This window comes from Oreochromis aureus, linkage group 6 (assembly GCF_013358895.1).
Source record: "Oreochromis aureus strain Israel breed Guangdong linkage group 6, ZZ_aureus, whole genome shotgun sequence".
Taxonomy (NCBI): Eukaryota; Metazoa; Chordata; class Actinopteri; order Cichliformes; family Cichlidae; genus Oreochromis; species Oreochromis aureus.
The window spans coordinates 6,781,061-6,801,705 of NC_052947.1; the positions used below are offsets into that span (position 1 = coordinate 6,781,061).

A 20,645-nucleotide genomic window follows, 5' to 3' on the forward strand; every position below is an offset into this window, starting at 1 on the left:
GCGTGTATAGAGCAGGTAGTGCAACATTTGAAAAATATTTGCGGGACGGCACTGTGTAGCGTTTGTCTAGGGTGTTGATCATTTTCCTAAATCCCTCGTTTTGCACAGTGTTGATGGGAGCCATATCTTTAGCCAGGTGATAAGTGATAGCCTCCGTAATTTCTTTGTGCCTGCAGGAGTTCGACGGGTATGGGGAAGCGCTGTATAAGGTTCCCGTTATTGATGTGGTTGACCGGGACGGATTTTCTCCTGTCACTTTCTTGGCCTTTACAGCTTCGTCATCTCTCACGTGCTCTCCGTTGTTTTTTCCCTGCCAGCTGGCTTCGTGGTGTTAGAGTGAATTGTTAAATGTTTGTCATTTTTATTCTTACCATTTGTACTTTAACTGTGTGTTGAAAGGAATTCTTTTGTTCTCCCCTCCCCAGATTCTCGAGGTTCTGAGTGGGGGGCTGTAGTGTTTTATCACAGGCAAACATCCTTGTGAAGGTCTGATGTGGTAAAACTTCCTGCCCTTTGTATGGCTTCACTGTGTTATCTAGGGTGAACCATAGATTGGGTGTGGGGAGGTTACCCTCTTTATGACCTAGGATGTTGTTCCTGCTTTATGACCCTTTTGGTCAGCAGCTCACACACACACAAGGTATTCCTTGTTCACATGTATACCTATAAGATGTCATATGTTAATGAACCTATGCATATTCATGTAACCACAATAAAAGAGCAGTGTTACAGGGAAACGGACGAGAGCAACTGGGGTCAAGCGAAGGAACGGCGCCTGTCCAGTTCTCTCCCGTGCACGTGAAACATAAAGAATGTTGCCTACTCGTGTCTTGCTTGCTGTGTAATCACATTGCCTTCAACGTTCCAGCGAATAGGTTCAAGCTACAAACCTATCACGTGGTATAAGGCTCCACCCTTGACATTTGTTGAGCAGGAAGAGTGAGCGCTTGTTTTCATGCAGATTATGTCCCGGATCAAAATGCGGTACAATCGTCATCTTTTTTTTTTTTCTCTTCCTTTTTTTTTTTTAAACCGTTGTCATTTGGAAATGAGATCGCACATAAGTATGAATTGAGATCGCAATTTTCTAACGATTAATTGTGCAGCCCCAATTTGTGCCACTCCAAAAAATGATTTCTCTCCACTGTAAGACAGAGAACATCACATACTTTTAAAATGAAACTAACCATAACCTCCTTCCTACCATGCTGTGTCTACCATTAGTTACTATGCTGACTTGTTTAACTTTGCGCTCTACACAGCTTGCTAAACTGTTAATCTTGTTAAAAGAGTACACCTCTATATGTGTATTTTTATGTGGCGAAACAAATGAGTACCACGTCTGAATGCCTTCCCACAAGTTTTACAATGATATGGTTTCTCACCTGTGTGGATTTTCATGTGCTCTGTTAAATTACTGTTACGGCTGAACGTTTTCCCACATGTTTTACAATGATATGGTTTCTCATCTGTGTGCATTCTCATGTGCTTCACTAAAGAACTATGTACAAACTTTTTTCCACATATTTTACAATGATATAGTTTCTCACCTGTGTGGATTCTCATGTGCTTCACTACAGAACACCTATGTACAAACTTTTTCCCACATGTTTTACAGGAAAACGGCTTCCCCCCTGTATGGATTCTATAATGTATATCCATTTCATAATTATATTTATAGACTTCTCCACAAACATCACATTTTAAAGACTTTTTAGTTTTGTCAGACTTACACTGACTGTCTGGTGTAGGTTGGTATTCTACATTATTGTGACCTTCTTTCTTCCCTGCTCCCTGATATTCTCTCACAGCTACAGCAGAGCTGACACAGTTGAGATGGTCTCTTTTTGGTTCTGGTTCACTGTGGTCTTTTTCCTCAGCAGCAGTCACCATAAAGGCATGAATCTCCTCCTTCAGTACCAGCTGCTCTCCCTCCTGACTGCTAGAGAGTTGCTCCTGTTCCTCTTTAATCTGTGGAGGTTCTGGTTCCCCCTGGTCCAGATTGGGGCTCGTCTCCTGGTTCCACAGCTGCTGGTCAGCGACAACTTCCTCCTCCTTACAGACATGCTGCTGTGGGACATCTGGAGGGGGAAAAGGAGACAATTAAAAGAAAAGTGATGTGATAATAGAGGGAAAAAAAAAAATCATACTGAGCAAATAGACAACACAAAAAAATAATTAAATTATGCTTGATATCTATGGCTCTTGGCTAGCTTAGCGTTAGCATGCTGTCTGCACAGGTGCTTGCACAGAGCCATAGTTGTGTTAGCAGCTGTTTTGTCCTAGATGCAGTTTCTACTCTACCATCATGGTCTCCTCCTTTTGTGCAATGAAAATAAATGTAATGGCATATGGCAAATGTCATGTAATTAATATATCCTTAGTATCCTTATTTTCTTATTACATTGTTTTATGTACTTTAATAATGAAGGTTTGTAAAGCAAGGCCACTTTTGACTCACAAACTAAGTGCTCACCCAGACTGAAAACAGGAAGTTAGTGTAGAGCTGTACAAGTATATTTATAACTACAGGAAGCCAGACAGAAAAGAGGAACTTTGCCATATAAGCAATGTTTGTATTGAAACTGTGACGTGTAAAGTACCAAAATAATACCTATATGAAACACAGTTTATGATTCTAATGTTAGAGATCCTGCAACTGGCGTTTGGGCTGTGCAGGACTCTCTCGCTTCCGGAAGATGATTGAATAAAAAGAAATATAAAATGTTTTAACTAGAGATGGACCGATCCGATATTACGTATCGGTATCGGTCCGATACTGACCTAAATTACTGGATCGGATATCGGTGAGAAATTAAAAATATAATCCGATCCATTAAATATATAAAAAAAAAAAACCCACCTCACAAAACTTGCCACACAGCTTAACTCGGCTCATAACCGCAGCATGTCGGAGCAGTGTGCTTCACGTGATAGAGCGGCTGTGTGTATTTGTAGCCTCTCTACCAAACCAGCATTTCATCTCCGAGGAAGTTATCCCAGAGAGAAGTAAAGCAAATGTGTAAGTTCATCTCTGAATGTTTGTAAAGCGTTCCCATGTTAAGTTTAACAACCGATACATGGAGCGACTGCCTCTCTCTCTCCCTCACCTTCCTGCGGCTACTTCAATCGTGAAACTGCTTAATGATCAGCTGATCGGCTTTTCTGTCGCGAGTCCGTCTCTCTTCTTTGTTTTTGGTCCACTTTGCACCAGAAAGAGGAAACCAGCGGCTGAACAACAGCAGCACCTTTAAGCTTGATAAGCTGTTGTTAGAATTTATTTAATATTACTTTCTACACCAGGATCCTTTTCACGTAGCTGACGGACTGCTGGTAACTGTGCAGGGGCGGATCTAGCAAAGTTTAGCCAGGGGCCGATAGGGCATGAACAGGAAAAGGGGCACAAAGACATACTTTTCTTTCTTATTCTCATTTAAAATGTCTAGCTTTTAATAAATAATTATCTGAATCTTACACCCAAAGTTTTAATCTGATGTAAAATGTATAGAAGTCCATTACTGTATATAGTAACTGTTAAGTCTAATATACCCTAGTAAGCTATAGTACTTTTTCCTTTGGGAAGGTACCATCTGTGAATTCTGCAATTCTGTTGAAGAAAGATGTTGAATCTATTTAATTATTCTTGAAAAACAATTCTGTGCATTTTTTTTCACCCTGCATCAAATTAATGTTGATTACATCGATTAAGCATCATGAGGTGGAGGGTGGGGGTGGTTCCTATTTTTTTTTGTTGAGTTTGCAACCCTATTAGTTAGGTTGCTTAATATTTCTGCTAAGTACTCTTTAAAATACCAGAATAGGGAGGATGGAGTAGGTTTAAGTTTATTAGATTGATCAGTGTTGCTGAACTATAAAATATTTTGGGTGCAGTGTATTTTTTTACATACAGGTATAACAGAATAGCTTTAGTGTTGTTGTTTATTTAAACTTGAGTATGAACTTATACAAAATGCAGCAAGATATGAAAAAAAAAAACAGTTTTATTGATTAAAAAACACTATATCGGATTCATATCGGTATCGGCAGATATCCAAATTTATGATATCGGTATCGGACGTAAAAAAGTGGTATCGTGCCATCTCTAGTTTTAACACACTATGAGTCGGTTTTTTCTGTTCTATCATGGGGACAAAAGAATCGGGGTTAATACAAACTAAAATCAGCTGATTGTAGCACATGTGCAAGAGCAGCGGGATCAATAATCAGACAGACTAACAACTGAATTACTTGAATTGGACTACCAGGAACCGGTTTTTGAGGATAGCCAGTGCCCAGCAGTCCAGGACCTTGGATTCCCGTCCCTAACCCACTCTGCTACTTAACTGACCAGATCAATATGCTGACTGACCTGATGCTATATACTCTGGTTAAAAAGTGTTCCTTTGATTTTTTGAGCAGTGCATACTGTTAAAACAAGGCTTAAAAGTGTTTCAGTCAGAAACACACAGAAATTTTACACCTATTGTTAGTGCTGATGATGACAGATGTCAGATGCTGAAAATACCAGAGAAATGCAGAAATGTTGGCCGAATCCTCACAGTTAACAGATAAATCAACTCTCATTAAAAATCAGCTACAAGGAAAAAAGGCCACAAATGAATACAGAAAGAATACACACCTTACTCCACAAGTTAGCCCATGAACAGGGGAAGTCCAGCAATAAGGACAGAGGAGGGTTTATTACAAGCTGCAGTAGAAAAGCTGTAGATAATAAATATACTGTGATGAGCTGAGGAATCACTAAACCAAGAACTCACACAGAGGAACTCAAGCTTCAGAGCCACAAACGGGCACTCTTTTATGTAGCATTTACATACCTTCTAACTGAGATATTTAGCTCGACTCCAGTAACTGGTGAAAGTGAATTCAGTGCTAACAGACAGCATGGTAGTGACAGTGTTGTCTTATAACAAGGAGGTTCCTGGTTGGAAACCAGTGATTCACCAAGTGTTCAAATGATTCAGGAGGCAGCTTTTTGACTTCAAGTCCCTAAGACGCACTCAGCTGCTGTTTTACTAGAGAAGAACAGGCCGTTCAAAGCACACACCGCACAAAGTTCTGTCGTCATGTTCTGGAGACTCACTCAAATGTGGGAGACATGATCAGCTGTAGGGGTCAGCCTCCTCTGACGCTCCACCTTGAACCCACAGCTCTCTTGAACCCCTCTCCTGTAGCTGAACCACAAACCACACCCAACCACAGCCATCTAATTAAAAGAATGATGTTCTTTAAAGTTCTAAGATGCTCTGTTAGATTTCTAAAGTATTTAAATTATTGCCGTTTTATTATCTGTTATATTTAAAAGATATTAGAGCTGTACTGGATTTTTTGAAGATGAACTGTACCAGATTTATTTCCCTTTACCTAAATCCTAATTTATGAAACCACATGATCAAAACTGTTCACATGGAGGGCCGTGGTGTATTTGAGTGGCGCAAACACTGAACAGGAAGTTAATCCTGAAAGTGTAGGCTGATGAAACACATACATTACTGGTCAAAAGTTTTAGAACACCCTAATTTCAATAATTTCAGTTATTTATTGCAATTTAAGTTGTTCAAGTCCAAATAATAGCTTGAAATGGTACAAAGGTAAGTGGTGAACTGCTAGAAGCTTTTGGGTTTTTTTAAAGGTAAGGTTACCAAAACTGAAAAACAATGTACATTTCAGTATTATACAAAAAGGAGTTTTTCAGGGAAACCAACATGGGTTAACAATTTAAAGCTGCTCTGCAGCAATGGAGGCCGATCAAGCCTTCAAAGCTGGTCCTTCCTATAGGGCAGAGGCTCCCAAAGTGTGGGGCCCGCCCCCTAGGGGGGCACAGAGCCATTGCAGGGGGGGCACAGTATGAAAAGAAAAAAGAAAAAGAAAAAAAAAAGAGCGCTTGGACACTGCTAATGGACAGGTTTTTGACGGGGCTCCCACACAAACGCAAAGCAGGAGATGAAGCATCGCCAAATATGTTTGGTTTCCTTCCAACTTCCTTCCAAGCCAAAGACAGGAAAATATGGTGAAGCATATCTTCCCTTTGCCTTCACCTGCACAAGTGCCGAGGTAGGTCTCCCCTGCAAAATTAGTTTCCCTGTGTCAGGAGCACGCGCTGGGCTCTCCAAATCACGGACAAACAGGATCCCACATTCTTGATTTTTAGTTCACAAACACTTCTTGTAATAACTAACTACTCCTGACATTTTGGACATGTTAGCTCTTTATGCAGTAAAGTTACAGCGGGATACAAATAATATCAGGCTGATCCTGCCGTAATTTGTCCCCCCTGTTCAAATCACGGACAAACAGTATCCCACAGCTGTTTTTGTTTTTGAACCCATTTTGCACAGAGAGACATTTTTTGAAAAATGTATTGACAGCAATGTTGAATATTATTACACAGGAAAAAAAACAACTACACGTAAAATAATTACACCGTGACGCCTCTGCCTTTCTAAATGGAGAGACAGTAACTGCGTGTGTATATGTAAGCGTGTAAAACCTGAAGATAGAGACAAAATACTGTTAATCTGACTATCTGCCATTCTGCAATTCATCTCATGTAAACAATAACGTGGCGCACAGCGTGACGTGAAAAGAGGCACATACCTTTGTCGCTATGCGACGAACTCTGTATTCTTCGTCCACACGTAAACGCAAAAAAGGAGTTTTAAATAATCTCCGTTTTCGGTGAATCGCAACGCCGTTTACGTGTTGACGTATTGCCGTTTACTTGTATTTGCTTAATTGTTTACTAAATGTTTGAGGTGTGAAATAAACCGCAATGGAGTTTGTAAACAAAATATGGTGTGTGTGTTTGGAGGATGTGTTTTGTGCGTGGGGGCGGGGGGGGTGTTAGGTGGTGGGGGTCCTGGCAAAAACAGTTTGGGAACCAGTACCACTGCTATAGGGCAGGGGTGTCAAACTCAATTGCACAGGGGGCCAAAACTCAAGGCCCACTTTAGGTCGTGGGCCAAACAAGATAAACATTTATTGAACACACTAAAACAATGTTTTTTAAAACATAAATATGAATAAAAAACAGACAGGAATATTATTCCAGATTAAATAAACTTAAAAAAAAAAAAAAACTTTAACTTTAAATATTTTGCTCTTCATAAAAATATATCCTGTCAAAATTAAACAAGTTAGAAATATGAACATGCAGCCAAAACATCCAGAAAAAATAAATGAAAGCATACACAAGGTTGGAGCCGCATGTAGACGGAGCTGGGGCATTGCTTCAGGAACGGAACTAATAAACTGTGCGGGCCATTCAGTGTCGTACTTTCCCTTGAGCGTATCATTACACTGCAGCTCCATCTGAATCTGCACAGGTGCAGTTCAGCAAAGTCCGCTGACTTGGTTCAACATTACTTGGCAACAGAGAAAGTAAGGCAGGTTGCACTGGTGCATTTGTGACAGCTTCACTTGAAATGCCTTCACCGCATCATACATGCCATGTCCATGAACTGACAGATTTCCTTGCTGAGCTCAAAAACTCTATTGAGAATTTCCAACTGAGCCAACAGACCTCTGTATGATAAGGAATGTCGGCAAACTCTGAATCTATTTCCCATATAAAAGACTGAAATTGACGGCGATTTAAACTTTTAGCTCAGATAAAATTTACGGTTTGCGTTACGGTGATCATTACATGCTCCATTTTTAGGACTTTACCACACAGCCTTTCCTGGTGTGTGATGCAGTGATATGCTGTTAACTCACCGGTACAGTTCTCCTCCTGCATCTTTACTCGCATCCTGCTGACTAGTCCGCTTTTTTCACCGCACAACACCGGCGCTCCATCTGTTGTAAGTCCAACAAGTTTGTCCCAGGGCAGTTTCATGTCGGTTACACTTTGACATACGTTTTAAAAAATGTCTTTTCCTGTCGTTGTCCCGTGCATCGATTTAATGTTCAATATTTCCACTTCACGGATGAAGATGGCCAGCTGTGCAATGTCCATCATGTCTATACTTTCATCCACAGCAAGAGAGTATGCAATAAAGTTTTTGCTTCTTTCACACAACTGTGTTCTTAAATCAGTGGCCATCTCACAAACCCAATCAGCAATCGTATTTCTCCTCAGGCTCACATTTGCCAAAATCTGCGTTTTGTCTGGACACAAGACGTCGCACACCTTCATCATGCAGCTCTTCAGAGTGGTACCGGGCTGATTTGGCTATCTCCTCTGCTGCAATAAAACTTGCTTTCACAACAGCTTCACTTTGTGATTTTGCTCTGATGAAAAACGTCTGCTGAAATGTCAGATTCTTCTTTAGCTCTTCTACTTTCTGTAGTTTCTGCTCTGCATTTAGGTTTTTCAGCTTACCCTGACGTTTTGCCTCGTAGTGCCGTCTTAAATTAAATTCCTTAATTACAGCCACATTAGCTCCACTAATAAGACACACGGGTTTACCAGCAATCTCTGTAAACATATATTCAGTCACCCACTGGCGCTGAAAGGCTCTGCTTTCAGAATCAACTTTTCTCTCCACCATTGTGAGCGGCTAGCTTCGCAATAACATAGTGATGTTCGATTCATGAACGAATCGTTCAATACTCGAGAATCACTTTACTGACTCGTGAATCATGATTCACAAGCGCAACTGACTCACTGACTCATCCCTGTTGCTGTTAGCAAGCTAATTCCATTAGTAGAAATATATCTAGCTTATAATTAAAATTGTGGGGAAAAAAACAACAGCCAGTTTCTTAACAAAAACATTTCTGCTCTGAACTGGAAGAAAAAACCTTGAGTAGAAGCTCACATCAAGACAATAGCTCCTCGGTTCACAGTAGCATCGCTCAGCTAGCATGCTAACAGCACATTTAAGTTACTCACCTCCTCCCTTGCTGTTCTGAATCATAGCATAAGCGAATCACTCAGGACTCACTAACCCCCTCCCTCCTGGCTCACAGCTCAAACGAGTTGAACGAATCACTGACTCGCTCACCCCCTCCCTTGCTGTGCTGAATCATAGTGTAGGGCTTTGGAGTTGATTTCACGCCGCGGAGCGCGGCGCCATTTTCGGGGTCTACGAATCAAAAGAGACACAGTGTTGGAACGACGACGACAAGAATCATGCTTAAAAGCAGCTCCAAAGAAAACGGACGGTATAGAGACTGATTGCGTCCAGAGGCGAAGCAGCGGTACTTGCAGAAAATTGCGTGCATTGGAAATGTGGACCCGTATGAAACACTGCCGTGGAGTAGAAACCCTGAAGAGCAACCGCTATAGCCTGACATATTTTTGTACCTTATCTGTGGAGTCAGCGCGTACAAGTTGTCATTCAAACAAAGGTAAGTCAGCTCGAGTACTGCGAGTGAAATGCGTTTGATTTCCCTGCAAACATTCAGATTAGTGCAGCATAAATTCATTCATGAGGGGAAATTACAGTGAGAACATGTGGAGGCTGTTAGAGGGATAACATAGTGAGTTCAGTGCATTGATGTGACATTGTCCTGAAGGACTTAGTTATTCTTTATGGTTAAAGAAATTGCACTGATTTATTCATATTTATTATAAATAATTCTAATTATAGATCTTGCTTCAATATTTGTATTTTGTTTCACTAAAAATACATTTTATTTTAATTTTATACATTGATTAATGACCTGCAGAATCTCCTTATCATATTAAGTGATTCATAATTGTCACTTTATGCTTTCTCCATCTCTAAAGTGATTACATCCTTGCATTACATACTTTAGGTTCATTTTCTGCAGGCAGGTTTCTGACAGAGAACAGGCAGATTTACCCTATAAAATGCAGCGTTCTATAGATGGACACATAAAGAAATGAAAAATTACATGTATGTGCTAACTTTCTAAACACTTTGTTGTTGTTGTCTTTTCGCAACGTTACTCGACCTCGCCTCTCCTTCACTGAACACAACTCCCCCTCCTCCCCCATCGCTTCACCTGCAGGCAGCGACAAGATGGACACGGCAAATCTCCGTTAATGAGTTACTGCGCATCGCCCCGTGCGTGGGGCTGGACGGCGTCAACGTGTTAACGAGCTAACCACGCTAACGAGCTAGCCACGCTAACGAGCTAGCCACGCTAACGCCATGCACGGCCTGAAATCCTTTCATTTTCTCAAAAGTTGACTGCGCGCCTTTTTGTGTGAATTCTGGTTGTGCTTGATGACCATGAACCGATTTTATGTGATACACAGCGCTCAGCAATCTGTCAAAAAAATGTTTTAGTTCGACTTTGGTAAGCTACGGAGCTGCACCGCTTGATGGATTGTCGGAGCATTACGGCTACCGAGGAGCCTCGCGGAGTGATACGTACTGTGATTCAACGTAATATTACCGTATTGTGTGTGTATAAGGACCATAAATGGCACCTGTTCAGAGACATGGTTACGAAGCGGATTTCAAACTCCAGGCTGTCAGTCACGCAGTAGAAGTTGGGAACAGAGCAGCTGTGAAATCTGTCTTTGTTATTATGCTCAGCGTCTTTTAGTTTACATTTTGACTACACAATTGTGAGCTCTTTGTTATGCACAAAACGACATAGTTTTCTTTTATTTATAGAGCATCATTATTTAATAAATGCTCATAATTTATTTTTGAGTAGTTTTTTTTCCATCTACATCTATGCTGTATGTTAATAAAAGTGCCTGTGTGACATCTGGGACACAGCTTTGACTAAGAACTCTCTTTTTGTTCTTACTTTATGGCTTTAAAAAAATATCGAGATATATATCTTATATCACCATCCAGCTAAAAAATATCAAGATATGAATTTTGGGTCATATCGCCCAGCTCTACTGATTGGCATGGTGGTAAGTTTGAAGCAGGTCCGTTATGTAGCGCTGGAACCCAGTCACGATGTGTTTCATCCATTTCATAGGCTGGTTTGCTGCAATAATGCCAAATAATTAGCAACTCTATAAATAGAAGGTAGTTCTGCAAAATCACTCAGTAGGATGTTTGTACTAATTTGCTATGACCTCAAAGCGCATCGAAAATAAAACTAATAGGCTATAAAGAGTGATATGAACATATTTAGAACTTACCGGAATGAAAATGTCTGGAGCACCAACAGATATTTGGAGATGGAAGAGAGCTGGATATCAGCTCGTCTCACAGCTGCTATCCAGGCTAGACGCCTTCGTTTGGTAACATCGATACACGAGCTGGCTCATGTTGCTTCCAGGTTGGGAAAGAATGAAAAGATAAACCCTTTTCAAGCTTATTCTCTTGCCGGTCGTGCGATCGAGCATTGCAGCCGACCGCACAGCAAATACGAACCATGGCTGTTGTGTGTGCCTTCGCTCCCTTTTCACTTGCTAGACCCCGAAAATGGCGGATCGGGCCAAAATCCTTTCCACGCCCACCCCTGTGACATCACGCTCCAAAGCCCTGTAAGGCGAATCACTCACTCACTCACCCCCTCCCTCCCTGTTACGAATCACTCACTCACTCACTCACTCACCCCCTCCCTCCTGGCTCACAGCTTCTTCTTCTTGGTTGGCAACCAATGTTAAGGCGCTTTTCCGTCCCCTGGCTCACAGCTCAGTGGACATTTAGATGAGAAAATATATATTTGACACATTTAAGGAAAATACCAATAAAATAAAATAAAAATAAATAAATGCTCCCTTTAGAAATTTCTTTGCTCTTTTTTGCTCTAAAAAAATAGTTGTTTTCGTTAATCATTCATCTTAGCAGTAGGATTTACATTAAAAGAGAAACAAATTAAGTTTGAGTGAAAATGTACATTTTTGCACTCTCTGGTCAACTGACTCAGTGACTCAAATGACTCAAGACACCCGATTCACTTTGGTGAGTGACTCATTAAAACTCGATTCAGTAAAAAGAATCGAATTTACCATCACTACAATAACAGAAGTTTGACTTGATTGACGCGGGAATGTTCCCAGTTAGCCTAGCGTTCAGCAAGGAGGCTGCAGCGCTGCATTATGGGATCTGTAGTTTGTACATTATTAGCGCCTCATATCGCCGGGCCATGCATAACAATAATAGTACATCTATATAAAATGACCTCGCGGGCCAGATGTGGCCCACGGGCCTTGACTTTGACACATGTGCTATAGGGGTTCCCACTTTTCTGGATTACTTACAGCCTCCTCTGTCTGCATAAAAGCAGTGTTGGAACACACTGTGGTTACATACCCTCTGGAGCATCAGTTGAACAGTACTGTACTGCAGAAAGTAGTGTGTTGGCAAGAAAAAGGCAATTAACAATGGAAGATAGACAGAACATCATATAACTGAAAAATGTAGGTCTCTCCTACACTGCAAAAAAAGTCAAGGTGTCAGTGAGTACAGTTTCCTTCAACATCAAAAGAAACAAACTCTGACAGGAAGAGGTCTGGCAGACCCAAAGACACGACTGAATCAGGGGACAAGTTTCTGAGAGTTAACAGCTAGCGTGAATTACGGCTCACAGGGCAACAGATTCAAGCACAGCTTGAAATTTTCTGTTCATCATGCAGGATCTTTGTGGGCCGTTGATGAGAGGAAAGGATGGTTCACAGTGTGTGGCATCAACTCTCAAACATGGAGGAGGAAGTGTGATGGTCTGGGGCTGTTTGCTGGATTCAGGGTCAGTGACTTGCACAGTGAGTGAGAGGCTTCCTGAACCAAAACAGCTATCACAGCATTCTGCAGCACCATGCAGTACCCTCTGGTATGCACCTAGTTGGTCAGCAAGATAATGAGCCAAAACATAAGCCCAAGCTGTGCCAGAACTACCTCAGGAAAAATGAACAAGATGGTAAGCTTGAAAAGACGGAGTGCCCAGCACAGTCTCCAGACTTTTTTTGTGTTTGTGTTCTGTTCCCTGTGTATTCAAAGTATTAAGAGAAGGGATGTGGAAACTGGATTTCAAAATAAATGCCGACTTCAAACATAATAACATATAAATAAGGATTGTTTACAAACTCTAATGTTAGATCTACATGACACAACCTTGTACCCTAATACCGCCCTGTCAATATCAAGGCCATCTTTGGATTTCAAAGTAAAAGCCCAGTGAATTTTCATTTTTGAACTACTCTTTCAATGACTTCATAATGCTCTTAAAAGCAAAAGTCGTATTTCCAAAGACTAGTTGCAGTTTATATCAACACTATCGAACCACAGTGTTTTTCACAGTAATACCATGTCAATATCAAGTCAGTCTGATTTTGCCTTTCAAATTAATGGCCGTTGAAATTGCCCATATTTGACTTACTCTTCTAACGATTTCAAAATGTTCTAAATGGAAAATTCTTGTTTCCACAGGATAATTTTACTCTGTATTTACAGTATACAGCCCCAAAGTGATACCATGTCAATATCAAGTCAGTCTGATTTTACTTTCCAAAGTAATGGCCCATTGAAATTGCCCATATATGACTTACTTCTGTAACAATTTCAAAATGCTCTAAATAGAAAAAAAATCCTGTTTCCACAGGATAACTTCACCTTAGGTCAACAGTATACAACCCCACAGTGATACCGTATTAATTTCAAGTCAGGCTGATTTTGCTTTCCAAAACAAAAGCCTTTTCAAATTGCCCATATCTGACTTACTATTGGAACGATTTCATAATGCTCTAAAATGGAAAATGCCTGTTTCCACAGGATACTTCCACTTTACTTGACTTGATATTGACATGGTATCACTGTGGGGTTGTATACTGTTGATCTAAAGTGGAATTACCCTGTGGAAACAGACATTTTCCTTTTTAGAGCATTTAGAGCATTACGAAATCACTGAAAGGTCTTATATGGGCAATTTCAACGTGCCATGAATTTGAAAGGCAAAATCAGACTGACTTGATATTGACATGGTATCATTATGGGGTTGCATACTCTTGATCTAGAGTGAAATTATGCAATGAAACAAGAATTTTTCTTTTTAGAGAAATCAGAGTTCATTGAAAGATTATTTCCCATATGGGCAATTTGAAAGGGCTATTATTTTGAAAGGCAAAATCAGAATGACTTGAGATTAACACGGTATCTCTGTGGGATGGAATACTGTCAATATGGACAGTAATTATTCTGTGGAAACTGTAATTTCCCATTTTAGAGCTTTCTGAAGTCATTGAAAACGCACATCGATATATGGTCAATTTGAAAGGGCCATTATTTTGAAAGGCAAAATAAGAATGATTGATATTGACATGGTATCACTATGGGGTTGTATACTGTCAATATAGACTGCAACTAGTCTGTGGAAACCTGAGTTTTCCCATTCTGAATTATTTAAAAGAGTAGTTCAAAAATAAACATTCAGAGGTCTTTTACTTTGAAATCCAAAAGGAGATGGCTTTAATATTGACATGTTGCTACTAGAATACTAGGGTATGTCATTTGTATCCAACATAAGAGTGTGCAAACAAGACTAATTGATATTTGTGAATGTGCTCTTAATTTACTGGAAGTTGGCCTTCATTTTGAAATCATGCTTCAGGAGCTTTTATTTTGAAATCAGGTTTCCACGTCTTTTGCTATAATACTCAGAATACACAGGGAACGTAAAACAAAGTGGAGGCTGGCTTAACTGCAATGCTGGAATTGAAGGCTAGTGATGGGATTTCCGGCTCTTTTTAGAGAACCGGCTCTTTCGGCTCCCAACCGGCTCTTCAGGTTGTTTTGTTGCTTTATTAATTAACAATAATATAAAATTATGCACAAAAGGAATTACTAATGTAAAAAAAACAAAAAAAACAGTGGTTTTATTTATATATGTTTATATATAAATATATACGCTGGCCCCTAGAGACTAGGCATGTACAAACGCCGAAAAGCACGTACAAACTTCAAAACACATTTCTAGCATTAACTGAACTTCCAAAACAGAGCTAACTAGATCACTTAAATTAGACAAATGAAAGCATATGTGTATTGTTTGTGTATTTATACACAAGCACTCATATATATTCAAATAATTTTAAAAAAAAAAACTTCATTTGCCTGTTACTACCACACACCAAATCCGGTCGTTAGTACTTCTTGGCTTGTGTAGCCACTAGGTAACAAAAGCTCAACACTGCGCCTAGCATCCTGGAGCACTTCTGTTGCATTTTGTACGCGCTTCAGAGCAAGTACGCGCTTCAGAGCATGTACGCGCTTCAGAGCTTGTACGCTTTCCCCTCTTTCCCTCCCGCTTTGTTCCTGTGCTACTGCGAGTGTAACTACCGTCCCTCCCCCCTCTTCCCAACGCAAAGCACAAGGCTCGCATGCGGAGTGAAGCGAAAAAAAGTCCAAGAGAGAGGGTGAGAGAAAGAAGAAAAAAAAACACGTCTCCCAATAAAGAGCCTACTTGCGTCGTTCAGTTCAAAGATCCAGCTCTAAGAGCCGTTTCGTTCGTCACTGACACATCACTAGTGGCATTGGTGACCACCATGTGGAGATGCTTTGCGGAATACAGATTTGAAGTTGGACTTCACTGTCTCCGAGTGACTGCTTGCGATCCAAGAATGGGGTGAAGCCGGCCTTCTTCGACATATCTCACCACTAAGTATCTCGTTCGATGGAGCCTACAGTGCAGTTTTTCTCTGTCATCCACTGTAGTTTGTAATATAATTTTTTTTATTTATTTTTATCTGTCAAAAGTAGGGATGGGTATCGTTTAGGTTTTATCTGATACCAGTACCAAACCGGTACTTTTGAAACGGTGCCGGTGCTTAAACGGTGCTCGAACCGGTGCTTAAAGAATGGAGAACACAAACTTTGTCAAAAACCTCTCATGTTCAGCTGTTTTTTTGTAAAACGATAACAACGTTAGACTTTTCTGCAGCTATAGGGCATATATGGTATCACTCTCGGTTGGAAGCAGTGCTTAAACAATGGAAAAAAACCACAAACTTTGTCCAAAAACCTCTCATGTTTAGCTGTTTCCCACTTTTTCTTTGGTCATTTTAGCCTTTTTGGTCAGGGTGAAGGGAGTACCTGCCAACAAACAAGAAGACAGCCGCATGTAACTACGACGGTGTTTGCTATGGAACGCCAGGACTGCCATAATGAACTAATTAAATACACAATTAAATAATTAATTAAATGTGGCAATAATTAATTAAAATCGGAAATAATTAATTACATAAATATTTACGACACCTGTAATTAATTAATTAATTAATTATTGACACATTTAAATAATTATTGACAGTTTTAATTAATTATTTAATGATTTATTTATTCAATTCATTTTGGCACTTTTGTCCCCTTCATCTCTCTCCTTGAAATAATTTTATCTGTCAGCCTCACCCATCAAACTAAGTTGGCGGGGTTAACGCTGCCCATGCAGCTTCTCTAACATTTGATTGGTTGCTGTGCAAAGTAAGTCAAGACAGGTCGATCCTAGATAATCGATTGCTTATGTGGACTTGGGGCAGCCAGGTATCCCAGAATGAACAGGCAGCAATGGTGGTGGTGTAAAGTTTTAAAATATCCCGTTTTTCTGTCACCAGCTACACTTTTAACAGTGTTTTAGCCGCGAATGTCGCGGCCTAATCTTCACATGTTTGATCAGGTTGTCAACATAGAACATGTTTGCAAAAGTGCTCAGATGTTTTCAGAGATGTCACTAGCTCTGCTAACAGTCAGCTGACAGAGTGTACCGAGCTCACAGCCCCGGTGTTCGAGCTTAACTGTTTTTTTGTTTGTTTGGTTTTTTTCTGTTTGTTTGTTAGTTTTTAGGGGGGGGGGGGGCATTACGTTAACCGGTTTGTTTACATATTCTACTGTCCGTGTTTCACATGTTGCATTCGCAGATTCTCATTTTCACCGAACGATCGTCTCTTTCCGCCTGGTCTTGTGTCTCTGTGCTTCTGTAACGTAAAGAACGAGCTGACGTTTTTCTCACGACACCAGCGATCAGCTCAACAGGCCCTCAGTTTACCTGCATGCATCCTCCTCCTCACCTGTCAGCTGTTTAACACCTGCTGCTAATTCACGAAACACGCCCACGTTACCTGGTGATAGTCACAGTTTAACTGGGCAGCCGGTGATCGACATAACGCAATGTCGGCGCATTTTTCTGCACAAGATAAGTAAATATAGTTTTTTTTCCCGAGCGCAAAGCTGCTGGAGCTTGTTTCCCTACAGAGCACTTTATAGGCGAACCAACTTTATCAGCGGCTGGTGTCCAATCACCGGCACACAGCTTTGAAACCTCACCTCAGTTTTATCTCTCAGTGGTTAAACGCTGGACTATATTCCCTCAGGTTTTGTCTGTCGGGTCACGTTTACTTCGCTGTTTTATTTACAACTGAGCAAATCGGTTTGGCTGAGATTAAAGTTACGTTTCAGAACCGCATAGTTTTACTGAAGTTTAATGGTTCACTGGCACATGTGTTAGACTGAACCATTCGCCTTTCTTTATCTGGTGTGTTTTGGATTTAACAGTGAATTTTGAGATTAAACTGACTTTTAAAATGTTTTATACAAAGAGGAAAGAAAAGGCGCATTTCCACCGAGAGGAGCAGAGTTTGCAACAGCGTGTTCATCATGAAGACTGCAACCTGGACAGAAATATTACATCATCTGTTTTTTAATAGTCATTCAACTGTATTCTAAGCACCAGGTATCTGTTAGAATTTTTAGAGTTTACTTAACTAAAAATAAATGAGGTTAACATATAATTTGAGTGATTTTTTTTTCTTTTTTTTTTTTTTTTTTTGCTTTTTCGGTCATGTTATGTTTAACTGTCAAAGGCTTGTTAGAAACTATGAAACACATCGTGCAGACTTCTGGATGTTAGAAGAAAACTAATACTGCTCATGAATGAGACTAAAGGCAGGAAGGTGTCCTTTAAAACTAAACATGTTAATAGGACCTCGCTATTTATATCATAGTTTATTGTTAAGAGATTTTCAAATGTTTCAAGTATTATTCCCACTTGCATTCGTATGTTATTGAAAGTTTATCTTTAATTTCAGTGTTAATAGTTGTTTACCCATTTATTCTTTCCATTTAATCGTATTTTATGATTTTACTGTTTCACTGAAGTGAAGCTTAAATGAAAGACAAAAAGCATAGTGTTCTCAGATATGATTTACCCAGTACATCTCCTCTGTACCTGGCTCTCTACGAGCCGTTTCACTCCCAGGAAGGGGAGAGCAGGATGTTCTTATCTACACTCCCAAATACAAAGAGGGGCCCATTCTTCAGAATCACACACACACACTCTGAGATCATAAACTTCACACACACACACACACACACACACACACACACACTCTGAAACGCTATAAATAAAGAACTGCCACATACGCTGGTTGTGGGCCTGAGACAGCAGCGCTCACCCAGCGTGCGCACGTTGTTACCATCTAAACTGTCTTGAGTGTCTTTATTTCGCCTGAAGAATGTCTTGTTTAAATATTTACTCCTTACATTTATGATATAGCACGTGTATTTCAGTAATAGCCTACTTATTTCAGCGTAGTGGTGAACAGTCACACAGCTCCGTGGGCGTTATCTGTGATACTCCTTAACTATAATTTATCCAAGTTAACGTCAGATAACCATTCAGACAGTTCTTTTGCAATGACAAACATAAACAGCTGTGCCAGCTGTTTAAATTACAGCTGATTATGCAGTAACCATGGTAACCACGGACTCTGAGTGGCTGGATCGATGCAGGTCAGACAACAATTTTACATATATGATCTTAAAACAGGACACAGCCACTATACGTGCTGGCCTCATATCAAATGTGAACGCAGACTGAGTCTATGCTTGACGCTTCTTTTATATCTAATCTTCGCTGTCAAACATTTAAACAGCAGCGAGTCTGCAGCTGAGGGAACAAACCCAAATTGTCGGAACAGGTTTGCTCGTTTCTTGCGTGTATTAATTTGGTGATTTATTAAATGTATAACTGTTATTCTAATCTGCTGACGCGTTCATCTCTGTTACAGTGTTGCGTTAGACTGCTATATTTTTGTGCTCTTTATGCTGTAGATTTTCACGTCTCTGGAATAGTTGGCAGTAATAAGGATGATTTTCTGTAAAATCATATTGATATGATCCGTGACATATTCGTAGATGACCGTTAGATTAGTCAGCCGGGAAACTGTGTTAACTCAGAGAGCTGAAGATATCGTGGATATGCTGACCTCGCTCCGTGGTGTACAGGGCCGTTTAACCTCATGATTAATATTCACAATAAAAATATTAGCCGAACATCATGAAGTCTGTGTGTGTTTCATAGTGTCGAACCACCTTTGTACAGTTAAAGCCAGCAGTTACTACATGATGGAAACACCAACGTTATCTCTTTTATGCGTTTATACACAGGTCACGCTGATTACTGAACAAAAACCCAAAGATCAGCTGTTAATCGAATTTATTTGCTCTCTCTCGTCCTTAAACTGTTTTTAATGTTAGTTATAATTCAGAATTGGCGACTGAAACACGTAGGACACATAAGAACATCAGGAAATAAAACCCCGATAAATATAACCTCGGTAAAAGAAGTCAGTGTCAGCGGGGGTTATTACAGCTGTATACCGGGGCCAGCGCTTTGTTGGTGGTAATTACAGCTCGATTGCTTGCGAGGCGAGCGGATCTATCCTAGGGCTGCTCGATTATGGCAAAAATGATAATCATGATTATTTTCACTGAAATTGAGATCTCGATTATTTGACGATATTTATTTAACAATAGCAATGTAATTAATAATGGCTTTAAAGATGTCAAAAAATAGTATAAAATAGTGTGAAAATACTGATTACAGTGGAAATCTTCGCAATATAAAAAATAAATGAAAAATGTAAACATCTATGTTTAGTGAACTTCAAAATACTGCACAATATTTGATCCACGTCTGACTCCACGAACCCATAATGTTTCCACACCACTGAAGTCGTTTTACCTCTTTTCAACCAACGGCATTCTTTCTTCAGCAGCCATTATCCTCTCCTCACCAAATAACTTCTGCTTAGCTTTCCGAGCTTCCCTCGGGTCCTCTTAATTGTTGTGACGCGTGTTCGAAACGCAGAGATGTGCGCTCGATTTGCCACACGGAGCAGCGCAAGAGTAAAGCACGAGGGAGGTGCTAATAATCGGCTCAGTCATTTTTAATGATCGTTGAAAGCCCAGATCGTAATCTAGATTAAAATTCGATTAATTGAGCAGCCCTAGTCTATCCCACGCTTTGCCGTGAGACTGGGCTGGGCAGACATCTCCGAAATCATCGAAGCACTTTTGCAAAGAGGCTGTATCTTGACAAACCGACCAGATATCTGAGGATTAAACCACTACATTCTTGGCTAAAATAATATTAAAACGGTATTTGGTGACACACAAACAGAGTTTTTCAAAGTTCAGTTCTGTTAGTTTCCACATGCCGGTTGTTGTGTGCTAAAAACAATGGCCACCAGGCCAAAGCAATGGTTTTGACTCGATCAGCGAGTCAAAACCATTGCTTGAGTTTGATGGGTGAGGTTGACAGATAAAATTATTTCATGGTGAGACCTGAAGGAGTCAACTGTGCCAAAATGAATGAATTAAATACACCATTAAATAATTATTTAAATGTGGCAATAATTAATTAAAATGTGAAATAAATAAATAATTAGTTAAATGTGGCAATAATTAATTAATTAAATGTGTCAAAAATATTTATTTAATTAATTATTTCCTATTTTAATTAATTATTGC

General features: G+C 40.0%; 1 protein-coding gene across 7 annotated transcripts in view; it reads right to left on the reverse strand.

The window, feature by feature from the left end:
• Positions 1 to 20,645, reverse strand: part of LOC116315588 (zinc finger protein 665-like) — a 57,178-nt gene that overhangs the window by 35,481 nt on the left and 1,052 nt on the right. For 6 of the 7 annotated variants that reach the window (XR_005613518.1, XR_005613517.1, XR_005613516.1 and 3 more), the window contains exon 2: positions 1,734 to 2,081. Coding sequence is in view for 4 of the 7 variants with exons in the window: in XM_039614047.1 (XP_039469981.1) it covers positions 1,734 to 2,081 (348 nt within the window). In the remaining 3 variants the exon portion in view is untranslated. Of the gene's footprint in view, positions 1 to 1,011; positions 2,082 to 20,645 lie in introns of those variants that run through there. The other variant, XM_031733925.2, reaches the window with a different exon arrangement.